The 27,609-nt window shown below is 45.6% G+C and overlaps 1 protein-coding gene across 3 annotated transcripts; it reads right to left on the bottom strand.

Annotated features, from left to right (window-relative positions):
• Positions 1-26,787, bottom strand: DIRAS2 (DIRAS family GTPase 2). Of its 3 annotated transcripts, none has more exons than XM_041737151.1 (2): positions 26,663-26,787; positions 1-3,882 (listed from the first exon to the last, which is right to left on the bottom strand). In XM_041737151.1, exon 2 carries the CDS (start codon positions 3,844-3,846, stop codon positions 3,247-3,249), a length of 600 nt encoding a protein of 199 aa, XP_041593085.1. In that variant the 5' UTR covers positions 3,847-3,882; positions 26,663-26,787; the 3' UTR covers positions 1-3,246. The 3 variants fall into 3 exon arrangements, with proteins under 3 accessions (XP_041593085.1, XP_041593094.1, XP_041593103.1); XM_041737160.1 differs by lacking the exon at positions 26,663-26,787 and adding an exon at positions 26,422-26,485; XM_041737169.1 differs by lacking the exon at positions 26,663-26,787 and adding an exon at positions 26,294-26,341.
• Between the last annotated feature and the right edge of the window lie 822 nt (positions 26,788-27,609).

Below are 27,609 nucleotides of genomic sequence, written 5' to 3'. Positions count from 1 at the left end.
CAGGGGGTCAAAACTGAAGCTTTATTACAATAGGTTTCATTATGTTCAGAACATCACCGGCAACTAGAAACTGGTATGCAAGGGTGGCTTTTGTAACTGAAGAGTAAATAAAATAGATCATGGAGTTGTAACAATATACACCATAAATATAAATATACACACGTATAAAAGTCATGCTCTGTCAATACTCTGTCCACATTCGGTCTCTGTGGCGGACCGAGTTCCAGGATGCTTCCAGGGTTTACGTGTGTCCCGTTAGTGATGGATGTTTCCAGAGAGCTGATGTATGGGCGACACGTTACAAATCTTGAAAAGGAAATGACGTATCACAGAGCAGTTTTTAAAACCTTTAATAGTCGTTTGTTCTACAAAGAATGCGCATTTCTTAAATATTAGAAATGGTGAAACAAGGATGCTAGCTTACAGGTATGTACAGTGTACGGCTTTATACTTCAAAAATGCAGGAAGATAAATTATATATATATATAAAATATGTATATATATATATATATAATTTGAGATCTAATGAACAATTCAATATTGCTCTTGTTTGGTCCTGCTGTATTGCATGCATGCCCAGGGCACGCCCATGGCTTGTTACCAGATGGAGGAGAGATGGGAAGGGACAGAAGGGGCTCATGGAACCCCATGCTTATCCCTGGAATGCCATCTTCAAAGCAATATTTGGAGTTTTGTGACGTACGGTGTGGCTCGGTCCAAAACCTCTGTGTCCATGTGCAACGTGGGACGGATCCTCTGGAACCACAGCTACATATTGAGGACGGGGCCACATACATGCTAAGCACATCTGATCCTGTGGAGCTAACTCCTCCTGGAGCCCTGAGACAACGGGGATCTCCTCAAAGACTATTTTGAGATAATCGTCAAACCCTCAGTGCAGTTAATAGAAAATCACAGCAGAGCAAAGACCTGCGGGTGAGGCATCAATGACCTTCCTACAGACCCACAGGCAAAGCACAAAGGGACAGAATGTGTCCCAAGCGCACTTCAATTTTCAACCATCTGAAGCTTCTCCTGTTGGTGAAGCTCTAGACATTCGATGTGAGAGGCAGAACGGGAACTGTGACTTATATCTGTGGGGAAAGGATGCCTGGCAGAGAGACCTCACGCTTGGGAGCCTTAGGGACACGCAGCCTGTTGCCAACCCCCAGCCTCCCACTGTGGCCACCAAGTCCTGTTTCTTCTTCCACTGAACCCACATCCAAATGACAAACTTATAACATCTTTCTGAGAATAGAAACAGAAAAAAAAAATTGGGATAGGTTGGAAAATAAATGTTCTAGGAAGTTCACCAACTAGGTGTCACTGTAAAGGCTGTGGGGCGGCCACCGCAGGGAGGGTGCATGCATTGGGACTGGACGGGGCCTCAGGTCTGGCTGGGGCGTTCTGGGGTCCCTGACCCCATTGGCTCCCAGGCCACATCCATGCCCCCTCCTCAGGGTGGCTCTAGTTGGCCAAGATACGGGAAGACAGTGGGGCCGCTGATTCTCAAAGGTGCCTCCACACACGGACACATACCACAGGGGGACCTGCCAGCAGAGTATGGAAGATGAGCAAAAGCAAGGACATTTAATCACAAAGGGCTGATGAGGATATGCCGGGGGCAGGGAGGGAGTTCCTGGCTGTGGCAGGAGAGCGGAGCAGAACCAAAGAAGGTGCACGCAAACGTCCCCAAGTTGGGGACCTCTCTGCTGAGGCTGGTGCAGAGGCCCCACAGCTGGGGGCTCCCTGTACCAGCCCAGGGCTTCCTCTATCTGCCAGGCAGGGAGCACTGCTGGAAGGAAGATTCTAGAGTCCAGGCCAAGTGTGAGCTACACGGACTGGAACAAATAGGAGGACTCACAGGCTCTGTCAGTGGGAACTTTCTGGAAGCAGAGCCAAACCAGACTAGACAGAGCAACTGAGTGGACTGTGCCCGGCCCACAACGGAGCAGCTTTCCTGTCTCCAGCCACTGGCCACCGTCCATCTCGTCACCAGCATGCAGGAACCGGCAGGGGCCCTAATTTGGTCCAGAGGATCAAGGATGCACACAAGGTCACTAAGAGGAAAAGATAACTGTTTCCAGAGTGAACATGGCATCGAACGGCTCTTAGAAGACACTTCTGAGGGAGCATGCAAGATAATCTATTACTCGAGCACATTTTCCAGGAGTATACTTCTGTGATAGATCATCAAAAACACAGTGAACAACTTCTGTTTCAAAGTATTTTGTTGAGGTGCAAAGTATGGCATTTAGATACCCATGTGATTTAGAAAACGGATGTGCTTCTGGTCTTTAGGTGGCCTTTGTTGGCTGTTCCCCAGCTGGATACAGACGGAGTTACTGAAAAGAAGGAAACTATTTTGGAGGGAAAATAATTGTCTAAAAATAGCTACTTTAATTGCATTTATTTAAAATCTGAGGGGCTGGAAGAAGCATACCACTCATGGGTCAAAGGAAGGAAAATAAAGCGCATTTCTAAAATCCTCAAGTGTAACACACAGAGCCTTAGGGAGCTGCTCTAGTCACGTCAAAATATCCTCAATCCCACATGGAAGGGTCTCTGACCCAGCAGGACGCCCTTCAAGAACTCATCATTGTATGGGAAATAAATACTCCAAACGGGGATGGGGATGCCTGCTAACTAGGCCTAGTGAGGTGAGTGCATCCCCTTGAAGGGGAAAGGCTCCCCCGAGCCAGGGACCCGACAGTGAGCACCCTCGGGGGCGGAGGGGGAAGCTGTGTCATTTTATTTGTGATTTTGCTAGAGAACCTGAAATGGAAGGAACCGCATTGGCCTGGTCTCCTCGCCTCCCACCCCCCTCCCGCCTCCAAGGATGACCAGCTCCGCCACCGGAGGGAAAGGTCTGGGCTGGGTGGGCTGTAGCTCTGGGTCACAGGCTGTCACATGCATGCAGAGGGGACCCACTCCCGCCCATACCAGCCCCACGCCTTCTCCGGGCACAGCCACCGGGGGCCATGGCTGGCGCCCGTGGCGGTCCCCTGTGCTGCCGGGCACACGGGTTTCCATCTGAGCCGCTGGGCAGAGTCCCTGATTCCAGAGAGGGGTGCTGATCGGAGGCGGTGTGAAATGCCCTCTCAGGGACGACAGGGCACATCTCTGTCAAAAGGCGATATTGAACACGTGGGCATCATACATGCTACCCTGACGACGGTGGTGTCACGTGGGGGGGGAAGGGGACGGAATGGGGGACACGCTGCGGCTTCTCCCACGGAAGGGCGTTCACATGACCACACATTTGCCCTTGAGCTTTTCTTTCCTCTTCTGCTGCTTGCTCTTTTTCCCGTCGATCTGGAGGCTCACGGTCCTGCGTTTCTCCAGGTTGAGCAGCTCCTGGAAGAGCTCCTTCACGTTGTGGTTGAGCTTGGCGGAGGTCTCCATGAAGGCGCACTTCCACTTGCGGGCCAGGGCCTCGGCCTCTCCACTCTCCACCTCGCGGTTGGGGCTCTCATCACACTTGTTCCCCACCAGCATGATGGGGATGCTCTCCACGTCCCCTTTGATCTCGCAGATCTGTTCATAGATGGGCTTGAGCTCCTCCAAGGACTGCCGGCTGGTGATGGAGTAGACCAGGATGAAGGCGTGCCCCTTGGAGATGGACAGCCGCTGCATGGCAGGGAACTGGTGGCTGCCCGTGGTGTCCGTGATCTGCAGCGTGCAGATGCTCTTGTCACAGCTGATGACCTGCCGGTAGGTATCCTCCACCGTGGGGATGTAGCTCTCCCGGAACGTGCCCTTCACAAACCTCAAGACCAGCGAGCTCTTGCCAACGCCACCTGCCCCGAACACGGCCACCCGGTAATCATTGCTTTGTTCCGGCATGGTGCTTGAGAGCTCAGACTGTCAACCAGGAAGCACCTAGCAAAGGAACCAGATGTGTGAGAGTATTAGTTCAAAAAAAAATTTTTTTTTAATTAAGACAATCTCAAGAAGGATGGCTCTACCCCCTTTTGATAGTTTAAAAAGAACTAGAGTGATGAATTTTGCTTTTGCTGTCCTGACATAAGAAAATTTGAATTTCATTTAAAAATTCTATCCTTCTATCTAAATCCAGTAATTATGGGCAATCTCCAGTTTCCAATAGGACAGCCAATCTATTTAGTAGTTAACTGGAGTCTATTTCTCCTTCTTGGGCCACGACTGAGCATCCCTGTGCCTACGGAAGAGGTGCCAAGTCAGGCCAAGGGAGGTGGAATCAAGAAAACGTAAAGGAAAGATGGGAATTAACCACCCTCCCAACAAACACACACACACACACACACCACACACACACACACACACACAATATCACCAAATACCCTTATTGTTTTACACAAAATACTGTGAACATCTGAAATTCAGGTGATAATGATACATGATATTTTATAAGTACAGGGGGAAAGGGGAGGAGAATTCTATTAATATTTATTCAATGTTCACATTAACTAATGAAATCCTCACCACCCTGCAGCACCCGTGTCACTGTCCTTTTGCAATGAAGTAACTGGAAACACAGAAGGCACTGGGGAATGTCATGTCCCGATTTCACACAGCTGGTGACAGGTGAGCGCTGGAAGGCAAACCAAGTGCTGCTGACACCCTCAGTGCCCCCAGGCCATGTGGTCAGGGAAATGGTCTCAGAGGCTTGGGTGCTACTAAGGCCATGATGTAGAGGGGCTCATTGAGTAGCATGAGTGGACAGTCAACTAAGAAGCTTGCAGGGTCCTTTTGTTCAAATCAAATTTCAATCTAAATTAAGATGATTATAGGTACTTTATTTTTTAAGAATTACCAGGCATCAAGTGTTACCAAGATAACAGCATGGTGGGGCATCCAGTTCTGTGTGGGGCCCTCAGTAGAGATTTCACAGAAGGCTGGGTGAAGACGTTAAGTGATGAAAGGCACATCATCCAGAAGATGGTGCCACTTGTAGACATACAAGGGCAGGAACAGATCCAATGTTCAGGCCAGGGCACAAAGCTGATGGGCACTGATATCTGGGGCAGAGCTGGGCAAGCAGGTGAGTGGTGGCTCCATTAGTCAGGATGAAAGGCAGCAGAGAGAAGTAGGTTTGAAGAAGGTGATGAGGAGGCAGCTGTGATTGGGTCAGGTTTGTAGGACAGACAAGAAGAGATAGTATCTGGTAGGTGACTGGGCTTTAGTCTGAAAGCTCAGCAGAGACATCTATTCTAGTGTTAAATACTTGGGTCTCATCCACACATAAACAGCACTATAATAAGTAATAGCCAGAGGTAAGGCATGTAGCAAGAGAAGACGGAATGCCAAATCTGATATAAGAGAGCTTAGTGAGTTTTCTACTTGAATTTTCTGCACTGGAGTTGCCTGCAGATGGAGAATAATGACAGCACCTTCTTCCCAATGCTGCTTGGGGGGGCGCTAATGAGACAAGACAAAACCAAGCACTTGGCACAGTTGGGAGAGCCCAAGCTCTCTGGCTACATTTAGTAAGGACGGGGCAGAAAAGGGGGTCACGAAGGAGCAGTATGAACAGGCACAAACTTGAGAGAAGGCAGCAAAACTCCAAGAAAACAAAAGAAAAAAAAAGTCAAAAAGTCATGGGGGGGATGCAGCTTAGTGCTTAGAAGGAAACTATAGCTTTGGACAGCTATGTTAAATGAGAACAGAGATCGAAAATCTGTAACCTAATCTCCGACCTTATAAGAGCAAACTAATTCCAAAGGAAGAAAAGTGTAGGAAAGATCCCATTACAGTAGAAGTTAGTAGAATAAAGAGTAGAAAAGCATTAGAGAAAAATCAACAGCCTCAAAGTTGATCCTTTGAAAATATCAACAAAATTAACAAACTTTCTGCTAGACTGACCAAAGATGGGGGAAGACTCAAATTGTTAAAATCAGAAGTGAAAAAAAAGGAGACATTACTACAGACCTTGCAGAAACATAAAGTGTTATAAGGGGCTCCTGTGACCAGCTGTATGGTAACATGGTGACTCTAGGTAGCTCAGGTGAGAGACCCAAACCACCAAAGTGAATCAAACAGAAATGGAAAATCTGAAAGTATCTATAGCAGGACAGTAATCAAAAAACTATCCATAAGGAAAGCCAGGTCCAGAGCTTCATTGGGGAATTCCAGCAAACATTCAAAGGACTAATACCAACCCTTCACAAACTCTGCCAAAAAGTGGAATAGGAGAGAACACTTATCACTCTTTTTGAGGCCAATATTACCTTGATACCAGCTTGAGACAAAGATTTCACAAGTAACTACAGACCAGTATCTCTTACGAATATATACAAAAATCCTCAACAAAATACCAGCAAACTCAATCCATCAACATATAAAACAGATTGTACATCATAAGCAAGTGGGATTTATACCAGGAATGCAGTGTCAGTTTAACATCCAAAAATTACTATAATATGCCATAGCAATAAAAGACCAAAAAATGATAATCTTGGTAGATATAAAAAAAGAAAAAAATGGACAAAATTCTGCAATCTTGATTTTTTTTTTTAATTGACAGAGTTTACCACTTGATCATTATTTTTTTTTTAAAGCAAATCAGGAATAAAAGGGAACTTCCTGAACCAGAAAAAAAGGCATACTATGAAATACTGTAGCTAAGACAATACTTAATGATAGAAGGCTGGATGTTTTCTCCCTGAGATCAGGAAAAAGACAAGAGTTCCCACTCTTGCAGCTTCTATTTACCATTTTCCTGGAGGTTTATAAACCAGTAGAATAAGTCAGGAACATGAAATAAAGGCATCCAGATTGGAAAGGACAAAATGAAACTATTTATTGCAGAAGGCATAATCTTGTATATAGAAAATTTTGAGGAGTCTTCCAAAAAACAGGAGAATAAACTAGTTCTAAAAGGTTTTTAAGTATCCATATGAAAGTCAACTGTATTTCTACACAGGTACAATGAACAATCTAAAAACAAAAGAAACCAATTCCATTTATAGTATCATTAAAAAGCACAAGATACTTAGGAATAAAATGAATAAGGAAGCATGAACATCTTGCTGTAAAAATTAAAAAACACTGTTTAAACAATTTGAAGACTTGGGATCCCTGGGTGGCGCAGCGGTTCGGCGCCTGCCTTTGGCCCAGGGCGCGATCCTGGAGACCCGGGATCGAATCCCACATCGGGCTCCCGGTGCATGGAACCTGCTTCTCCCTCTGCCTGTGTCTCTGCCTCTCTCTCTCTCTGTGTGACTATCATAAATAAATAATAATAAAAAAAATTTAAAAAAAAAGAATTTGAAGACTTAAATAAATGGGAAGGCACCCATGTCTATATATCAGAGGACTTACTCTTGTTAAAATGGCAATATTCCCCAAATCACTTAGGGATTCAGCACAATTCCCACAAAAAGCCCAACTGGCTACTTTGCAAGGACTGACAAGCAGATTGCAAAATTCACATGAAAATTCAATAGGCCCAGAATAGTGAACCAATATTGAGTTTAGAAGGGGCAGGGGCACCTGGGTGGTTCAGTGGTTGGGCATCTGCCTTTGGCTCAGGTCATGATCCTGGGGTCCTGGGATCGAGTCCCACATTGGGCTCCCCACAGGGAGTCTGCTTCTCCTGCCTCTGCCTGTGTCTCTACCTCTCTCTGTGTGTCTCTCATGAATAAATAAAATCTTTTAATAAATAAAATAAAATTAAATAAAAACCTTAAAACAAACAAATGAAAATTGACATCATGCATGCACTTGGCTAAAAAATATAAAGGCGAAAAAAAAAAATAAAAAAAAATAAAAAAAAAAATATAAAGGCGACTGCAAGACACATTTTTATCTGCACAGAGGCCCCCTTCCTTCCTTCACCAGCCTGTTTCTCTTTCCAGAAATAACACCATGAAAAAGAACGGACACTCGGTTGTCACTTCCTGGTGTTCACCATTATAATTTTAGATAATGCACTCACTGCTTGAATCATGGATCTTAATGTCTTGACTTATTGACTTGGGACCATGTCTTTCTATGCTATTTAGCACAATGCCTTCCTCCACTACCTACGTCTTGTTAGACTCTATTTTTAAAGTATATGCCAGTATTTCCAGGTATAACATTTACAATCTGCTCCAAAATTTATATCAAGTCTTCTGTAACTTCCCTGCAGGTCGTTTCCAAACCTTACCAAGAGACAGTGTTAAAAGGCTTTCGTTCCAATTTTTCAAGGCCGAAGTAGAGGGTAGGATGGAACCCACCGAGGGAAAGCCATTGTCAATCAGACTTTGCTGACTGATGCATAATATTCTGTAGGCATAGGTTTCCTTGGTTTTTTACCCCCTACTTGTTTTTGTTTTTGTTTTTTTACCTTGGTAACTCTTAGTTGCCAGTTCTGGTATTTCAATTTATTATCACCTTCCTTGGATCCATTTTATGTTTTGATATAAACATTACTGATAAATTCTTATAGATGGCATTAAAATTTCTGACTTCATGTCCTTCTTACCTGATTGATGCAACCCTGCAGCTAAACCAAGAGCAAATTATTTCTCCTCAGATTTTGAGGATAATTTTATTTCTAACTTGATCATCCAGAGATGTGAAATCCAAGGCAGTATGATGCTCTTGCCTCTGCAGGGAAGTGGGGATTTTCCCTTCTCTTTGGCAGGGGGAGGATATTCTCTCTCTTCTGGGAGTTACAACATCTCACCAGGATGTACCTAGAACTGCTTTTTAATTATGTTTTTGAAGGCTGAGGGAGGCTTTAAAAACCTGATCATTTTTGCAGCCTGGAGGAATTTCCTTCTATTTTTAAAAAGTAAATCATCCTAACCCCTATATCTTCTCTCTGTTTCTGGAACTCTTCTTAGATGATGGATCCAGTGTACCTATACCTGACTTCTTTAGAATTTTTCCCCTTATATTTTCAATCCCCTTTCTTGCACTCTGTTTTTGCCTTCCTCATAGCAGCACTTTCTTTCTTTCTTGGGGTGCCTGGGGGACTCAGTGGGTTAAGCATCTGCCTTTGGCTCAGGTCATGATCACAGGGTCCTGGGATCGAGCCCTGTATCAGGGGGTCTCTGCTCAGTGGGATCCTACTTCTCTCTCTCCATCTGCACTCCTCCCACCCCCGCCAGCTTGCTCTCTGTCTCTCTCTCAAATAAATATCTTTTTTTTAAAAAAAGCACTTTCTTTCTTATCTCAAGAAAGGCAATACCACCCTGACTATCAACAAGAATGCTAATTGAGATTTGTTGCTGCGGTTCTTATCACATATCTGAGCTATCTCCGGTTCTGCTTGTTCATTGTGATCTTCTGTCTCACGATGTTGTTTTCACTTATGTCTGTTGGTCCCTGGCTGTCTCCTGTAGGCAAGAGTCACCACGATGGCTAGGAGGGGCAGATAGAGTGGGTTCTCTGGATGCACAGATGCCCTGCATAGGATGACTGTCTGGAATGATATCTTTCTACTCTCTTTTTCCAGAACTTGTCTGGACTACATGGTCTCTCAGCCCCTTAAAGCATCTAAAAAGCTTATACATTGACAAATGAGGGAAGAGATCAAAGAAAGGGAGTAAATGATACATCCCACAGTATCATAAATTATGTGTCTTAAAGAAATTAAAGTAAGACATTCTAAATACTGAAAATCAGGTTAGTGATGCAGTATTATGATTTGTAAGAAATATACATTTGATCATTCAGATGATGAAAGACATTTTTTTATATATATTTGGTCTTCATCATGGTTCCTGGCTCATAGCTCCCCAAACCCTTAGCATTTCTTGAGTGAGGAGAGGATTGGGAGCATATTTTATCACACTGTCTGGTCTCCCGAGCCATAAAGGTGAAATGGGTGTCTTGGTATTCATAAGGAGCCCCTTCCCACCACACCTTGGTTCGTGTCAATGAGGTGACCTTTGGAAAGAACCTAAAGACTAGGGGGCTGGTTGCTAGGGGAGGCAACCATAAATAGAGGTTTGGAACTTTCAGCCTTCCCCTCCTCCAACCTCCACGGAGGAGAGAAGGCACTGGAGGTTGAATCCTTTGCCAATGGCCAGTTATGTAATCAGTCATGACCATGTAATGAAGACATGGTAAAACCCCAAAAGGATGGGGTCTGGAGAGCTTCTGGGCAGACAGATGCAGAGGTGGATTGTGGAAGCTCCACCACCTTCCCTATTCCTGATCCTGCACATCTCTTCCACCTGCTGTTCCTGAGCTCTCGTCTTACATGATAAACCACTAATCTACTAAGTAACATGCTTCCCTGAGCTCTGTGAGCCACTCTAGCAAATGAATCAAACCAGAGGAGGGGGGTGGTGGAAACCTCTGATTTACGGCCAGCCAGAAGTGCAGGTGACAGCGTGGACCTGCCACTAGCATCTGAAGCAGAGGGCAGTCTGCTTGTAGGACTGTGCCCTCAAACCTATGAAATCCGATGCCTTCTCTGGGTAGATAGCGTCAGAAGTGAGTTAATGTGCAGGGTACCCAGCTGGTACCTAGAGAAGTATAGGATGTGTGGGGGAACCTGCCACACCTCACTGTCACTGGATACAGAATTATGGGAGGTTATCCTAGCCTAGAGGGCCTAGACTCTAGGGAAAATGGACTTAGATTTCCTGAGTCACAGAAATTGGCTGTTCAAATATCCTTTGGGAGAAATAGCAGATTCATGTGAATGAGAAAAAAGGAGCATCTCAGGTAAAACCAAAATCTTTACCTGTATTTTAGCCTGAATAAAGCCTGCTGCAAAAATAAATAAATAAATAAATAAATAAATAAATAAATAAATAAATAAATAATTGTTCAAATCACACAAAAATTAGAGATTAGAAAAATTCAGTTCATGAAGTGTTGGTGTTTGGAAAAGCCTGAAAATCTGTGTGCTCTCCTGCCATAAATCCTTACCAACGGTCTGAAATCAAAGGCACTCCCCATCTCCTGAAGATTACACAGGTGGTCTCTGCCTGAATCTTGCCTTGGTTTTCCACAACAGCCTCTCCTCAAATTGATCTGTCTTTATTATAACACTTAAACTTCACTGTTAAACAAATTCCATATTTAAAGTCGGTACCTGAAAGCCTATATTTAACACTACGACTAATAAGGGATGAATGGGTCACTGAAGTGAAAATAACTATTACTGATTTTACAAGATAAATAAGGATATCTTGAAATTAGCTTTCAATGGAGCATAAATTCTCTAGGTAGCAGAGTGTACTTCTATGTATTTTTAGAATCTCAATTTAATTAACGATTCATTTCATGGACCTTCCTAGCTGACCCTAAAAAATGACAGATTTGTTTGTTAGTGGGGAACATTTGCCAGATTGTAAAGAGTTAAACGTCTATGGCTTATCTTTCCCCAAAGAGGCAGGCTCCTTTTTCAGGAAGCTTGCTTCATGGTGTTCTGGAAGCATCCTGCCCTGCAATGTAAGGACAGGCATAGAAGCAGGTGACACATGTGCACCCAGATAATGGAGCGACCATCCCCTGAGGGGGGACCTCGGGTATTCATTGCAAGACTCATGATAGCTGCAAGAATGAAACAAGTGGAGAGGTGGAGAGACACCGAGACATGTCTTGGACTGGAAAGGTTACATTATTCTTTAAGACTTTCATTATTGAGAGGCAAGTAATCCCACCACTTAGGCACAGAAGAAAGATTTGCTAACGTTTGTTTGATGCAGTCCTCTGACCATCATGCTCAGAAATGCCAGAGAGCCATGCAACATGCATTTTGTAACACTTTTCACACTGCCAAGAGCTTGACTCTACTTGGGACACTCTCTGCTTGATTGCTTTTCTGTCCATGCAGGTACGGGCAATGAAAAGGCAAATCATGTGAATAAAAATACCATCATCACTCTCGTCAAAGGATCAATTACCAAGGTGGTGCCACAAGCTAACCCTGCAGGGGAGCAGACACCAAGGGACGAAGGCAGTGCGAACATGGGAACTCTGCGGACCAGGAGAAGGAAAGTGTTTGGTGCCAGGCGTGAAGGCTCAGTGTGCTGCCATGTGCAGCCCGGGGCCTCCCTTCGCCAAGATTGTTTTAGCTATTTGAGGCCCCTTGCAATGTCATACAAATGAGTGAATTGGACTTTTTCAAAATTAGAAACTTTTGTGCAACAAAGAACATTATCAAGAAAGTTAAAAGAGAACAGACACAATGCGGGGAGGAATATATTCTACATTCTGATAAGAATCTACCATAAAGAATACAGAGAGGACTTTTACAACTGAGTAACAAAAAGGAGAAACAAACCAACTAAAAAATGGGCAAAGGGCTAGTATAAACATTTCTCCAAAGAAGATCTACAAATGGTGGAGAAGCACATGAAAATATGTTCAACATCATTAATCACCAGGGAAATGCAGATCAAAAACACACTGAGGCACCTTCACACGCCGTAGGATGACTACTATCCAAAATCAAAACACAAAAGGCAAAAGGCAACCAGAAAAGAAAAAATTTTGGATATTTGGAAAAATTAAACATAGAATTACCATGTGACTCAGCAATCTACTTCTGGGTATATAGCCCAAATAACTGATACATAATTGGTATATAGATATGTAACTAACTGAAAAGGTACTTGCACACCCATGTTTGTAGCAGCACTAATCACTACAGCCAACAGGTGGAAGCAACCCACGGTCCATTGATAGGTGACTGTATAAACAAAATATGATATATATACATACAATGGAACATTATTCAGTCTTAAAGGGGAAGGAAAGCCTGACACCTGTTGCAGCATGGATGAACCTTGGGGGCACTATGCTAAGTGGGATAAGCCAGTCACAAAAAGACAAATACCACATGATTCCACTAGAGTCCCTAGAGTAGTCTAGAGTAGAGACGGAAAGTAGCATGGTATGTGTACCAGGCTAGGGGGAGAAGGGGATGGAGAGCTAGTGTTTGATGGGGACAGTGTTTCAGTTTGGGGAGATGAAGAATCCTGTGGATGGATGGTGGTACAACAGTATGAACGTACTTAAGGCCACCGAATTGTACATTTGAAAACGATGAAAATGGTAAATTTTATGTTACTGGTATTTTAGCACAATAAAAATATATGATTGCAAGTAGAAACATTTCTATCAACAACAGAACCACACTTTAAAGACCACACTCACGACACGAGCACAACTAACAGCACTGGCAGGACAGAGAGGCCCTCTCCTTTCTCATCCACATCACACAGTAAAAGCTTTAAGAGTCTAATCTCATCTGACAAAACCAAACAAAAATCTAATTTCCTGAGAAGACCAATTAACATCTGCACCCGCTTCCTGGTCCTAATTTTATATTGTATCAAAGGTGATGTTAAGCATCACTATTAGCCAGGGCATTTAAAACTAAGCCTGGTAGCTGGTGTTGTCCAAAATGGTAGCCATTCCCAAGTGTGCTGCAGCTAGACTCTACACCAGACTTTGAACACATGGTATCAAAAAGAATGCTACTTTTTTTTTCTTACACTGTGTATTTGCTGGTATGCCACACTTTGGAACAAATATCTATACTTTTTTTTTTTTTTTTTTTTAGCAATACATTGTTATAACTCATCCAATCCATTACACAATTTGACCACAATCTTTTAGAAAATTCTAAGAATCCTCTTCTAACTAATAGTGAAAAGCAAATAGCCACAAGCCATCAGAAAATACTTATTTTCCTGCTGTGGCAAAATATGTAAAATAACATGCCAAAATGCACGGTGACAAACTGAAATGCATTCCCTTCCAAGAATCCTATAGAAAGATGAATAAAAAATAATGCATGAGGTGGGAAGAAACCCATATTGGAAATTTCAGAGGAGAAGATTGGCTATAGTTGAGCAAAAGTACAAATGTCTCAAACACACTTTAGTGCATCTATTATCTGCTATAATGATTCTCTTTCAATAATGATACTTTGGCACATCCTTTTTTCTCTCAGTGTTTGTCTGTGTTTTCTCTCCACTCTCTGTCTAGCATCAGTACCACAAAGGCAGGGTCCCTGTTGAATTCATTCACCAAGCACATCAATGCCTCTGACTCATCGCCAAACACATCAGAAACATTTAGCACATACTGAATGATTATCTGCTGTTGGAATAAATTTTTCTGAGCCAACCAAGGAAAATTGTACCCGAGAAGAAAAAATGAATTCTTTGAAGAAACAAAATAAAGTTTTGAAACATCAACATAAGACTTACCATTCATAGGTTGGCAATGTCAAGTGAAATAAAAATTTACTGAAGGATATATGGTAACATTATAGAGATAGAACCAGAGGTGCAGAATCTATTGCAGCATTCAGTACGTTCTTACGGCAAAGAAGTTAAAGCCAAAAGCAGGCAGGAGCGACTGCATATCATGCATTTGGATATTTAATTTAATTTTATTTTTCCCCTTCACCTATTTCATCTACTCCCCCTGCCCCTCCCACCTCCAGTCAGTTTATTCTCTGTATTAATGAATCTGTTGCTTTTTGTTCAACTTTTTTTTTCAGATTCTACATATGATTGAAATCATACAGTTTTTGTCTCTGACTTATATCACTTAGCATAAACTCATCTGTGTTCTCATAAATGACAAGATCTAATTTGTTTTTGTGGTTAATATTCCATCGTCTGTCTATCTATCTATCTATCTATCTATCTATCTATCTATCTATCTATCATCTATCTATCTCTCTATCATTTTAATCCATTCATTTGCTCTCTCTCTCTCTCTCTCTCTCTCTCTGTGACTATCATAAATAAATAAAAAAAATTTTTTAAAAATTAGGGGGATCCCTGGGTGGCGCAGCGGTTTGGCACCTGCCTTTGGCCCAGGGCGCGATCCTGGAGACCCGGGATCGAGTCCCACATCGGGCTCCCGGTGCATGGAGTCTGCTTCTGCCTCTGCCTGTGTCTCTGCCTCTCTCTCTCTCTCTGTGACTATCATAAATAAATTTTAAAAAATTAAAAAAAAATCCATTCATTTGTCAATGGACACAGGTGCTATTATAAATAATGTTGCAATAAACACAAGAGTGTATGTATCTTTTTGAATTAATGTTTTCATTTTCTTTGGGTAAATACTCAATAGTGAGATTACTGGATCATATGGTAGTTCCATTTTTACCTTTATGAGGAACTTCCATACTGTTTTCCACAATGGCTGCACAAGCTTGCATTCTCACCAACAGCGCACAAGGGTTCTTTTTGTTCTACATTCTCATCCACACTTGTTATTTCTTGTTGTTTTGATTCTAGCCATTGTGACAGGTGTGAGGTGGTAACTCACTGCAGTTTTGATTTGTGTTTCCCTACTGATAAGTGATGTGGAGAATCTTTCCATGTATCTGTTGGCCACCTGGATGTCTTCTTTGGTAAAACGTCTATTCAGGTCCTTTGTCCATTTTTAATGAGATTATTTGGGAGGGGTTTTGGTGTGACTTATAAAAGTTCTTTACATATTTGGGATATTACCCCCTTATTGGATATATCATTTGCAAATATCTTCTCCCATTCACTAGGTTACCTTTTTATTCTGTTTATGGTTCCCTTTGCTGTGAAAAAAAACTTTTTATTTTGGTGTAGTCCCAACGGTTTATGTTTGCTTTTGTTTCCCTTGCCTGAGAAGACATGTCCATAAATATGTTGCATAGGCCAATGTCCAAGAGATTACTGCTTGTGTTTCCTTGTACGAGTTTTATGGTTTCAGGTCTCACATTTAGGTCTTTTATCCTTTTGAGTTTATTTTTCTGTATGGCATGAGAAAATGGTTCAGTTTCATTCTTTTCTATGTGCTTATCTCCAACTGGTGTTTTTTTTAATATGAAATAGGTACTTCTAGTTTATAAAAGGTAAGAACATATATTATATATTATAAATAAGGCAAGTATTTTTAATATATACATATAAATAATATATAATAATAATATATAACATGAAAACTAAATCTTTAAGATACAGCAAATTCTTTAACATACTTTATAAGGAGATAAGATGCAACCACAAAAATACTGTCTACTGTAGGATGGCTTACTAATTACCTTGTAGCAAGGAATATATATGTTGTAGAACTAAAAGGCAAGTCATGTGTCTTTTATACAAAAAGCAATTGTTCTAAATTCATTGCCATTTTCTGTATGGCAGACGGCTTTGAGTAGTAGGTCATATGGTAGGTATTTTACAAAACTAAGGCTACTTCCTCTCTCTCTCTAATATAAAGATGAAATTGTAAACATGAGAGACACCATACCTCCTTTGCAAAAACAACTGTCCTATGAGATAGGATATTTTGAAAGAGATGCATAAAAACGCTCCTAGGAGCATTGTCACTATGATGGTGACATAGGTTGCTCCTAGGACATTTCCAGTGGGAATCTGTGAATAGAAAATCAGAACAAATCAATTACCAGTAAGGGGATTGAATCCCTAATGGAAAATCTCCCAATGAAGAAAAGCCCAGGACCAGATGGCTTCACTAGTGAATTTCAAAGAGAATTTGCAAGTGAATTGATACCAATTCTAAAACTCTACCCCCCCCCAAAAAAAAATGAAAGGGAGGGAACATTCAAACTCATTCTATGAGGCCAGCATTATCCTGATCCCAAAACCAGAGAAGGATGCTACTGGAAAAGTAAATGACAGACCAATAACCCTGATGAGTATAGATGCAAAAATTCTCAGTAAAATACTAGCAAACTGATATCACCAGCACATCATAAGGATTGTTGACCTTAATCAAGTATGATTTATCCATGGGATGCAAAAAAGGTTCAATGTATGCAAATCAATCCACATGATAGATCACATTAATAGAATGAAAGAAAATAATTACTTGATCATCACAATAAATGCAGGAAAAGCATTCAACAAAATTCAGTATCCACTCATGATAAAGAACACATAACAAATTAGGCATAGAAAAAACACATCTCGACATAATAAGACCATCTATGACAAGCCCACAGCTAACATTATGCTCAATGGCAAAGGGCTGAAAGCTTTTGTCTAAGATCAAGAACAAGACAAGGATGCCTGCTGACACCACTCCTATTTGACATCGTACTAGAAATTGTAGACAGAGTAATTAGGCAAGAAAAAAAATAAAAGGCATTAGGATTAGAAAACAAGAGGTAAAATGGTCTCTATTTGAAGATAACATAATTTTATAGAGAGAAAATCCTAATGACTCAACCAAAACACTGTTAGATCTAATCAATGAATTTCACAAAGTTGCAGGATATGAAACTAACATAAAATCAATAGCATTTCTATACACTATCAACAAATCTTCTAAAAAATAAATGTTTGTTGCCTCATTGTTTACAATAGCCAAGACACAGAGACAACCGTAGTATCCACTGATGACTAAGTAGATGAAGAAGTCGTGTGTGTTTATACAATGGAATATTACACAGGTATTAAAAAGGGCCTCTTACCATTTGCAACAACATGGATGGACTTTGAAGGTATGATTCTAAGTGAGATAAATAAGATAGAGAAAGATACTATATGATTTCACGCACATGTGAAATCTAAAACACACAAACAAAAACCCACTTCAAGCTCATTGAAAAAGAGATCGACATGTAGTTATCAGAGGTGCAGGGCAGGAAAGGGAAAATAGAGGGCAGTAATCAAAACAAACAAGCTCCTAAGTTATAAGATATATGAGTTATAGGGCTGCCATGTGCAGCATGATGACCAGAACCAGCCCTATCCTCGGAAACACAGGAAAGCTTGCAAGGGTGTAAATCCTAGGGATTTTCATCTCATCTCAAATTTTTTCCTTCTTAAAATTGTTTTCTTTTTTTTATAATATTTGTAGGAGAAAATGGATTTTAGATGAACCTTCTGGGGTACTTGTTTCACAATATATGTAAATCAAACCACCATGCTGCATGCCTTACACTTACACAGTGATGTATGTCAATTATTTCTCAATACAACTGGGGGGAAAACGCTTCTTTTATTACATGACTTTGTCAGAAGCAATGCAAATATAGCCCTAAACTGTTCTCCTACCTGTACAATTAAAAATTAGAAAATAATTTTTTTTTTCTATCATTGTAAAGGTCTTCCAAATCTCCATGGGTATGGATGCCCTTGATAAAAATGCATGGATGCAATATCCACCAGTCCCATTTCGAGAACATGCAGTGGGGATTGGAAAGGGACAGAAGCCAGAAAGGCTCCCTGGAAAGCTGCCATTTGAGCAAAGCTTTGCAAGAAGCAATGGTGTGAGGTCTGGTGACCTGGGGAAGAGCTCCCCAGCAGAGAGAGCATCAGGTGCAAGCATAAATGCCAGCATGACGTGTTTCAGGAGCACGGAGGATTCCAGAATGCAGGGATGGAGAGGAGGAGGAAAAGCAGATGAAGTCAGCAGTAACAGGCAGGGACAGGCAGTGGTGTTGAGACAGCTTTGACCGTGAGAAGGATGGTGGTCACTGAGGGTTCTCGAGAGAGAAGGGACGGTCAGACTCCTGCTGTGTGGGACCTCTTTGAGGACTCTGAGGGGCCAGGTACAGGCAGGAGACAGTCAGGAGGTCCTGGCTTGGACCAGGGTGGTAGCAGGGGAGGGGGTGAGGGTAACCCCTGCCAAGGTCCCCCTGTGGGTCCCTGACTACACATGCCAACTATTAGCCAGCAACACTGGACGGCATCCCAACAGCCAGGCCTCCACCCTCACCTGCAAGCCTACATGCCGTCTGCCTCCTGGACCTCTCCACTCAGATGCCTCGGAGACATCCCTGAATAACAGGTGCACAACTGAACTGCCTATTGCTCCCCTTGCAGCTTTCTTCATCTTGGTCAAAGGCAATGTTCCTTCCCAGTCGTCCAGATCTAAACCCTCAGAGCCCTCCCGATCCCCTCTCAATCTCTTGCACCTCATGCCCAGTCCATCCGCTGAGCATGTCGGTGATATCTCCAGAACGCAGCCAGACCTCACCACGAATCACCCTTCCCATTGCTCCCACATGCTTCTCACGACCCTCAGGCGAGTCACTGCAGCAGCCTCCTAAGCAGAAGGCGCACATCAGCTGAAAGCTGCTCTAATCAACTCCCCAAAGGCACCAGATCTTGTGATCCTTGTACTCAAATCCCTCCATGGGCCACTCTGTCTCTGGGAGAATAGCAGCTAAAGGGGCTCAACCCCCACCCTTGCCTCCTGCTGCTTCTCCCCTAGCTCACTCCAGCCACCTTTGTTTCCTCATTGCTACTTGGACAATAGCTCCATGTTCCTGCCCCAGAGCCTTTGCATTGGCAGTTCCCTCTCCATGGACCACTCTTCCCCACTCCTCACCTTCTGCAGACCTATATCTAAATACCACCTTCTCAACAAGACCCCGACCACCCTAACTCACTGCAGCCCTCATAGTCTGTAACCTCTTCCCATCTTAGGTCTCCCTAGAGCACATATTCTCTCCTGACATGCTATGCAATTTACTTCTTAAAAATTTGTGTTCACCTCTACTATACCATAAGCTCCACGGGGGCTTTTTATCGGCTCCCTCACTCTGTCTCCTCAGTGCTTGCACACCCCCTGGCCCATAGGAGGCATTGATAAGAACCTGCTCAGAGTGTGAATAAACCTGTAATAAACCAATGGGGAGGGCCAGGCTCAGCAAGGTGCCAGGAATAGAGATCTCTGGGGGCTAGGGTGGGGGTCATCTCAATGTGGCCATGCACTTACAGATGGCATGTGCCTCTTGGGTGGCTGAGCAGCATGGCAGATGTGGCTTCCCCGGCTGCAGTTGCAACGTCCTGTGAAGCGGGCCACCACCTCAAGGATGGGGCGGGGCTGCTGCCTGTGCTGGGTGGTCCCTGGCCCTCTGCCCCAGGGGCACATCGCCAGGGGAGGCCACGGCCCTGTGCAGCCCCTGGGGTAGACCTCTCCTTGTATCCGAAGCTCTCTACCCATAGCCCTCCAAATACCAAAGGCTGCAAGAGGGAAGCGGGGTGCGGCGAGGCTGGATGGGAGGCATAGAGGGCCATGCACGTTTCAGAGGGCAGCCACAGCCCCCGAGAGGAGCTGTCTCCAGTGAGACAGCGCACGGGAAGTCGGGTATCACGAGTGGGGCCTAAACCCAGTCAGCTTAGACCAGACGGGCAGCTATAGGCAGGTGCTGGCTGGTTCAGGAAGGGGCACAGATGTGGAGCTAAGGGAAATAAAGCGTCAAGGGAACCTGTAAGGCTTCCAGTGGCAGAACCTGAGAGACAGGGTCAGATCCTCTCCTGAGAGCAGGTTGGGCCAAGGCCAGGCTGGAGGGCGATATCACCAGCAGGACTTCCCGCAGAGCGAGCTGCAAGTACATCTGTGCTGCGTGGGCAGGTGGATAACGTGTCCAGGGCTGGCTGTGGGTGGGGACCGTGGTGACTAGGGCCTGAAGCCCCAGGGTGGACAAGACGGTTGGTGAGAGCTGCGAGGATGGCAGAGGGCTCCAGGGTCACAAGCTGGGGGCGGCGGTGGGGCTGCAAAGCATCACAGGGAGCCTCAGAGGGTGAAGCTGAAGACAGGGCCAGACAGTATGGACTGGATGGAGGCAGTGGGACAGATGAGAGCCCCTGGGCAGCCGGCAGGAGTGGTCCCGATGGAGTACGAGGTGCAGCTCAGGAACGTGCCCTGGGGTCTTGGCTGTGAAATGAGGGATGATTGCAACTTGGTGGCTGAATGACACCCAGTTTGGGTTTTTAAAAATTAATTTGAAAATAAATAAATAAATAAATAAATAAATAAATAAATAAATAAATAAAATTAATTTGAGGATACACAGACACAAACATGTATACTCATCAGCAGGAAGGGAACAACTGAAGAGAGCAGCAGGACGAAATGTGAGTCCTGGGAGAGCAGTGGAGTAAGTGCACTGAGCAAGCGCGATACAAGGACAGGATGCTGTGGACGCTGTGGGGAGAGGGGACTCCCCACATCCCTCAGGAAGGGGGAGGGTTCCTGAGACTGTCACTGTCATGTGGAGCTTCAGAGGAGAGGAGGGAAAGACACAGGTCTCCTGGGTGACACCATGAGGACCAGTGCTGTGGGGCCAATGCTCTTGGTGAGTGAGGAAGAGCATCAGAGGTCAGAAGTGGACAGGATGAGCCCAGGCAAGGGTGTGGAGTCAGGAGCTGTGAACCACTAATCGATCTTTTTCTGCATCTGCTCTACAGTTACCAAGCAGGTCAGCAAAACGTGCCATAAAAATCTGTAGCCACCAACGTGTCTAGGATCCAATGACAGGTGATGCTGGACAGTCCTTGGCACCACCTGTCCTCAGCAGGCTTCCAGTCAAGGCCAGGACGCCCAGATCCTTGCAGAGACGAACAGACTAGAGTGACAAAAATGCCAAGCAGGGGATATTCTTACATACGCAGAACAGCCTGAATTCAGTGACAGAGGCGGGACTGCCCATGGGGAGATGAGCTCAGCCAAGGAACAGAAGGAAAGAGTTGGCAAAAGAAGGAACACAGTCCTAACCAGAATCAAAAGAGGGAGTCCCTGCAGGCCCGGCTCAAAGAGCAAGACGTAAAGGAAAAAAAAAATCAATATTTTAAGATTAATTGGAGAGTGTGCACACCAGGTGAGCTAGACAGGGCTGAGGCTGGAGGCGAGGAGCACGGAAGACGGCGGGCTCTGTGCCAGGTTGTGCAGGAGGACAAATCCGACCCAGCGCGGGAGCAGAACCCGTGAGATGCTCCCCAGGTAATCACCACCTGCCCCCGCAGCCCCGGGAATCCCGACCCTTCAGCAAGTGTGGAGAGGTCAGTCCTAGACAAGCTACGTCTTCAAAACACCTCTGATTGAGGTTTTAGCAGCCCCGACATGCAGAAGCGGGACCCAAGCCTCCGGGTGGTTGCGGCACTGCTAGGAAGGGGCGGACCCTGCATCTCAGCTCAGGTGTAGCAAACCCAGGAAGGCACCCCAGCTGATCCAAGTCAGCAACCATGGGACCAGGGGCTGAGGATGCTAAAATGGTGTGGAAGGGAGCTGTCGATGGGATAACATATAACATTGCCAAGCAACCCTCAGAATGGCCTCCTATTCACCTTAAAGACGCAACAGCCACGTTAGGCAGCTAATAACCGACGGCTGTGCGTGTTTTCTGACTCAATAGCCAGAAATAGCTCTCTGCCAAGAGCAGAGATCTGATGGAACAGGAGGGTAGGTACCCAAATAGTTAGCATGCACCCTGAGCGGTCAATAGTAAGGGCCAACATTATCATCGGGTGTGGATACGACGGTATCTAGTCAGAGGGGGATGGATAGCGAGGGATCGCTACTGAGTGAGAGACAGAAAGCCAAATGGGAGGGTAGTACTCCCGACGTCCAAGGGCTATTCCACGGGCTTTCTGTAAATCGCGGGGGACAGCTCACAAGCAGGGGTCAGTGAGACAGCCCAGTGATACCATGCACACGTGTGTGCTGGGAGGGGGATAGGTAGCTGGGTAGTGTGGTTAGGAAGGCCTAAGTTCGTCCAAAACAGGAAAATGCCACTGAGCTGGATTCTTGATGTGGTCGAGCCGAGTGAGCTGCTGGCTCTGCTCGGGATGCAGAGACCTGGATCCTGATCAACCTTGCCCAGTAGGGGCTAAAGATAAATCCCACATCGAAAGTTCTAGGTGTGGGACACCTGGGTGGCTCAGAGGTTAAGCATCTGCCTTTGGCTCAGGGTGTGATCCCAGGGTCCCGGAATCGAGTCCCACATCGGGCTCCCTGCACGGAGCCTGCTTCTCCCTCTGCCTGTGTCTCTGCCTCTCTCTCTCTCTGTATCTCTCATAAATAAATTAATAAATAAGATCTTTAAAAAAATTTTTTTTAAAGAAAGAAAGTCCCAGGTGTGCTCCAATAAGGCCATCGGAGGGTGAAGGTGACATAGGAAGGACGCTCTCCCCCTCTAAGAGCTCCTCTGTCTGAACCCTCAGGAGCACATGGACCCTTCTGGAGCTCAGCCTCAGAGGGATGGGAGGAGAGAGCAGGAAGTCCTAATGAACAGTCCTGAATTCTCTTACTTCTTCAGAAAAGCAATCACTTTTCAGACATCAGTTAGCTTTAGAAGAAACCTGCACAAACTCCTTTCATACAAACTCCTTTCTCTTCAAACCTCCTACCCTGGTTCCGAGCCAGCCAGCCATGTGTTAGAATGGCCCCGTGCCCCTCCATCACTCATTGACCACCAAGGCTATCCAGGGGCGGGGTGAAGAAAGTGACATCTTTTCATGAAGATCACTCGTTTTTTTGGGCTTCAAGAAGTCAGAATTCACAAGACACTCAATTATAAAGCATTCCATTTCACCGAACTTTATTTAATGGTGTCAAAACGGACAGAAGTATGGAAAATACACATACCAATAAAGGGTAAGTTGAGAAGATTCATGAAGCATCTTCAATCACGCAGTACATACTAGCTCACTCACTGTTTATTGATTTTACAATGGATTTGCTGTTACCTGCCCACCAGTAAAGGAATTTAAATATGAAAATTGAATGATCTCCTGTGGGACATGGGGACGCAGTGGCTGACGTCTGCCATCAGGGATTGGACTGAGGCAAACAGGACTTGTGCAAAATGGCAACACCCACCACCACGATGGCTCGCTTTGTTCCTGCTACGGTACATCTCTAGGGTGCATGTGGGTTGAATTCCCCAAGTCTCTCCACTGGCTAATTTTCAGAGAACCAGGTATTTGACTCAGGTAGCTGACCCAGCAGGTTATTTGAGCCAACCCTCCTGTTTTACTGATAGAGAAGTAAAAATAGGTTTCAAGACCACACAACTAGCTAAAGGTAAGGAAGGGTAGGACATGGGTCTTATAGCAATTTGAGATTATCTGTATATTTATTTTTGATAATGTTTAATTTAATGGTTTAATGGCTCCTAACCTGTCAGCTTTTAAATTGCCTTGTCAAAAAGTTTACTTTCCATAGCCATGCTAGCCGATACAATAGTCACTAGTTACATATGCTATTGACCTCTTAAAATGTAGTTAATCCAAATTGAGATGTTCCATAAGTGTAAGACTTAGCATGGGAAAAAAAAAACCATTTGTAAAGTATCTTATCAGTATTCTGTATCAATTACATCTTTAAATGGTCATTTTTGACAGATTGGGTTAAAGAAAATATATTATCTAAATTTATCACACTGGTTTATTTTTACTTTTCTAACTTGATTTCTAGGACATTTGAGTTTATACATGTGGCTCACACACTTTATTTACATTGAACAGTGCTGAGTTATAGGAAAACACTTCACTGCATTAAGGACAGAGCTACAAGGAATCTTTCTTTCCTGAATTTGCCAATGGCGAGAGCGAAGCAAGAGAGGATGAGAGAGCACCTGCTCCGGGTACTCTGGAGAACCCTCACCTGGTGAAGGAAGGGAAACTTGCAAGACTCATAATGAAATAAAAACTAAAGCATAACATGAAGTCAATTAAACAACTTGAAGCTAATCCTTAATTGTGCACGCACGTGCAAATTTAACCTGCAAAACAACAAGGGCAATCATGACAGTGTGACAACCATCTCCTTCCCTTTTGATTTCAAGAGCAGGTATTTTCCTAGAAAAAGCATAACCAAAAACAATGTCCTAGAAACCAGCTGTGTCTTTAAAGAGACATCTGTCCTCTGGAAATAGCCACACTCGATAGACAGACAGACAGACAGACAGACATCCAACCCCCTTATAGGTGAGAATGGGACACAAAGTTACAGGGCAGCACTGAGCCCTTTCTAACTTAAAGCAGTTTGCAGGCAACCTCCTCCTTCCAGAAAAACCAAATGCTCCTCTTTATAACAAAGAAATTTTTTTAGTGCAAAAGTTCACTGCATTCATCTTGGGGGCCTAGGGGTGGGGGTGAGAATGACGACTTTGTCCAAATCAATAAGGTTCATTACATGTCAACTATGGCAACAAAATTAGAAGAGGGAACAACACATGACTATCGGCACAGATGCACTCTCTTTTTGACAAAGAACGCTTGCTATTTTATTTTTCAAAGGGTTTTAATTTTCAGTATGATGTGCAGGTACCCGGGGAGAGACAGCATTCATGGGCTGCTGGCAATGCCAGATTGCCAGACACAGGCGCAGAGGCACTCCCACAACTCGGAATTCAATTTGGGTTGTTTTCTGAGTCTCTCCTTAGGAACAAACTATGAAAGCTGCCACAAGAAAAGATTCTGGAGGCTTCTGCAATAACTGTGCACCTCTAATTGCCGTCTGCAGAAGTAGCCCAGGAGGAAGCAGGGATTCCAAGTGCTGTGAGACAACCGCCTCTCCCTGCTCCCTTCCCTGCGCTCCCGGGGATCTCTCGCCCTATTACCAAAATAACCATCATGTGTTAAATGGGGTAAAAATGCTTCCCCTGCCTCATCCCTCCTGTTCCTGCAAGATGAACCATGGGGCTTCCAATGCCTCAGCCCACAGGGACGCTGAGCTCCTGCAATTCCACAGACAGAACTGTTGACAATTTGCAATTTCAGGCAACGACAAAAAAAAAAAAAAAAAAGACAGACAGAAAGAAAGAAATAGTATTATCCACCGCCCCCTCCCCCGGGGAAAATCTGTTAAATTTATTCTAATGTTACCCTCCCCTTGTCTCTCCCTCCCTCTCCACCTCTTCAAATCCAAATGCCACCGGAAAAGAAGCACATTTGGACTGATCTGGAATGTAAGATGCTCCAGCTTTTTATCGTTACCTAGAACAATCTTCCCTACAAAGAATATTTTACAGCTTTTTAGTTCCACGCTGGAGCGGTCCCCTACGCTAAGACAAGCTTCTCCCTTGGAAGGGGGTCGCTGGAAAGTTGATAAGGGCAGAGATGCAGAAGACACCCCTGAGGAAGGAGCGCTGTGTCACTGCACAGCTGGGGAGGCTGAACCCACCAGACGCTGCATTTCACGGGCCAACGGAGAGGACTCCCAGTGCACAGGGCTTGCAGTTTAAAAGTCTCCCAAACCCCCAAGAATGGGCACTGGAGTTCTTTAAAGGAGAAAACCAGCATTCTCCCCCCCCCCCCCCGCCCCGCCCCGGGCCGGACGGACGGCGGGATGGAGGACTCCGGCGGGCTCCCGCAGGGCCAGCAGCAGGGCTTTGCAGGGAGCGCGGGCCGGCAGGATCCTTGTCATCTCCGAGCAGCCCCGTTCGCACACCTGCAGGCGGGCTGCGGCGCCTCCCCCGCGCCCGCCTAACACCTGGGAGCCGGGAGGGCCACCTGGACAGGTCACGAGCCCCCGTCCTGCAAGAGGAGAATTACAGTCTTCCCGCCGGGTCTCAGCCAAGCCCGTCAAGGGCTGCGGTGCGGTCGGGGAAAACATGCTGAGCCACCGGCGGTCCGGACGCGCTCTGCATTTTCCTCACCTGGGACCACAGCTTGGAGGACTTGGGCAAACCCACTCCGTCAACTTCCACCCTAGAAACACCTGCCCCACAGAATTCCCGAAAACACCAACTCCCGCGTTGGAAGAAAGCCCGCGTCGGGTACGGACCTGCTTTTCCAGAGAACACGCTGGAGACCGAGAGCGCCCAGGCGCACCCCCGCCCCGACGCGGATGCAGAAACGCAGCTCCCTCTCCCGCTCCCCGCGGCCAACTCCAGGATCCCGATCGCCTGCTCGCCCTCCCGGAGGGCGGCAATCCCTTTCCCGGGGCTCCCCAACCGGGATGCCCCGGGCCGTCGGCGCCCCAATGCGGACGCGGCGAAGCCCCAGCAAGGAGGGGGGATCGTTACCTGAGGAGCCGCGCAACTCTGCGCCGAGCCTCTCCCGAGCTCCAGCTCGCCTGGCACAGGACAGGGCGGCGCAGGCTGTGCGGCTGCGGGCTCCTCCCGAGGCAGGCGGGGCGCGCGCTCCCTCGCGCCGCCGCCGTGACGCCGCCGTCAGCTGCCCGCCCGCCGTGCGCCCCGCGCCCCCGGCACCTGCGCCCCGCGCCCCCCGCACCTGCGCCCCGCGCCCCCCGCACCTGCGCCCCCGCGCCCGCGCGCCCCGCACCTGCGCCCCCGCGCGCCCCGCACCTGCGCCCCGCGCGCCCCGCGCGCACCTGCGCCCCCGCGCCCCCCGCGCACCTGCGCCCCCGCGCCCCCCGCGCACCTGCGCCGCCCCGCCGGCCGCTCCCCTCGCTCCCCTCGCTCCCCGCGCCCCGTCTTCAGTCCCCGACTTCTGAGCCGTGCCAGCTGCTGCAGCGGCCGCCGCTTTTGCTCGAATGGCGCCTGCTCGCCTCCAAAGAGCTTTTAGGTGCCACCTACTGCATGCTCCTGGAATCGGTGGCCGGGACTGGAATTTTCTGAGAATTCAATGAATTACAATCATTCCACGGAAAGTGCACCAGATTCTTTTGTTTTAGATCCGTCACATCACCAACTGGGGTCCCCACGAGCCGCGTAAGCTTTTCTTTCAGGGTCCAGATACCAAGTGAAGCACCTACTGACTGAGAAGGCGGGAGAGGGCCGCGCCGACACGGATTAATACATTCTCATTTAATAGACTCCTGTGACAATCACCGTGGACCATCTCGGGCCAGAACTGCCTTTACCCCCAGTAGTTCCACATTAGCGACTGCAGGAAATAACCAGGTTTATTTTCCGACAGGCATAGACCATTTTGTCTAAGAAGCATTGATCAGAAACAGGTGAATCAGCAAGAAATGAGATTTATGGCTCACAATGCTGTGCCAACACTT

Source organism: Vulpes lagopus, chromosome 2 (genome assembly GCF_018345385.1).
Source record: "Vulpes lagopus strain Blue_001 chromosome 2, ASM1834538v1, whole genome shotgun sequence".
Taxonomy (NCBI): Eukaryota; Metazoa; Chordata; class Mammalia; order Carnivora; family Canidae; genus Vulpes; species Vulpes lagopus.
Note: the sequence above shows the minus strand (reverse complement) of the source record. Positions and strands in the feature narration are given on the sequence as shown.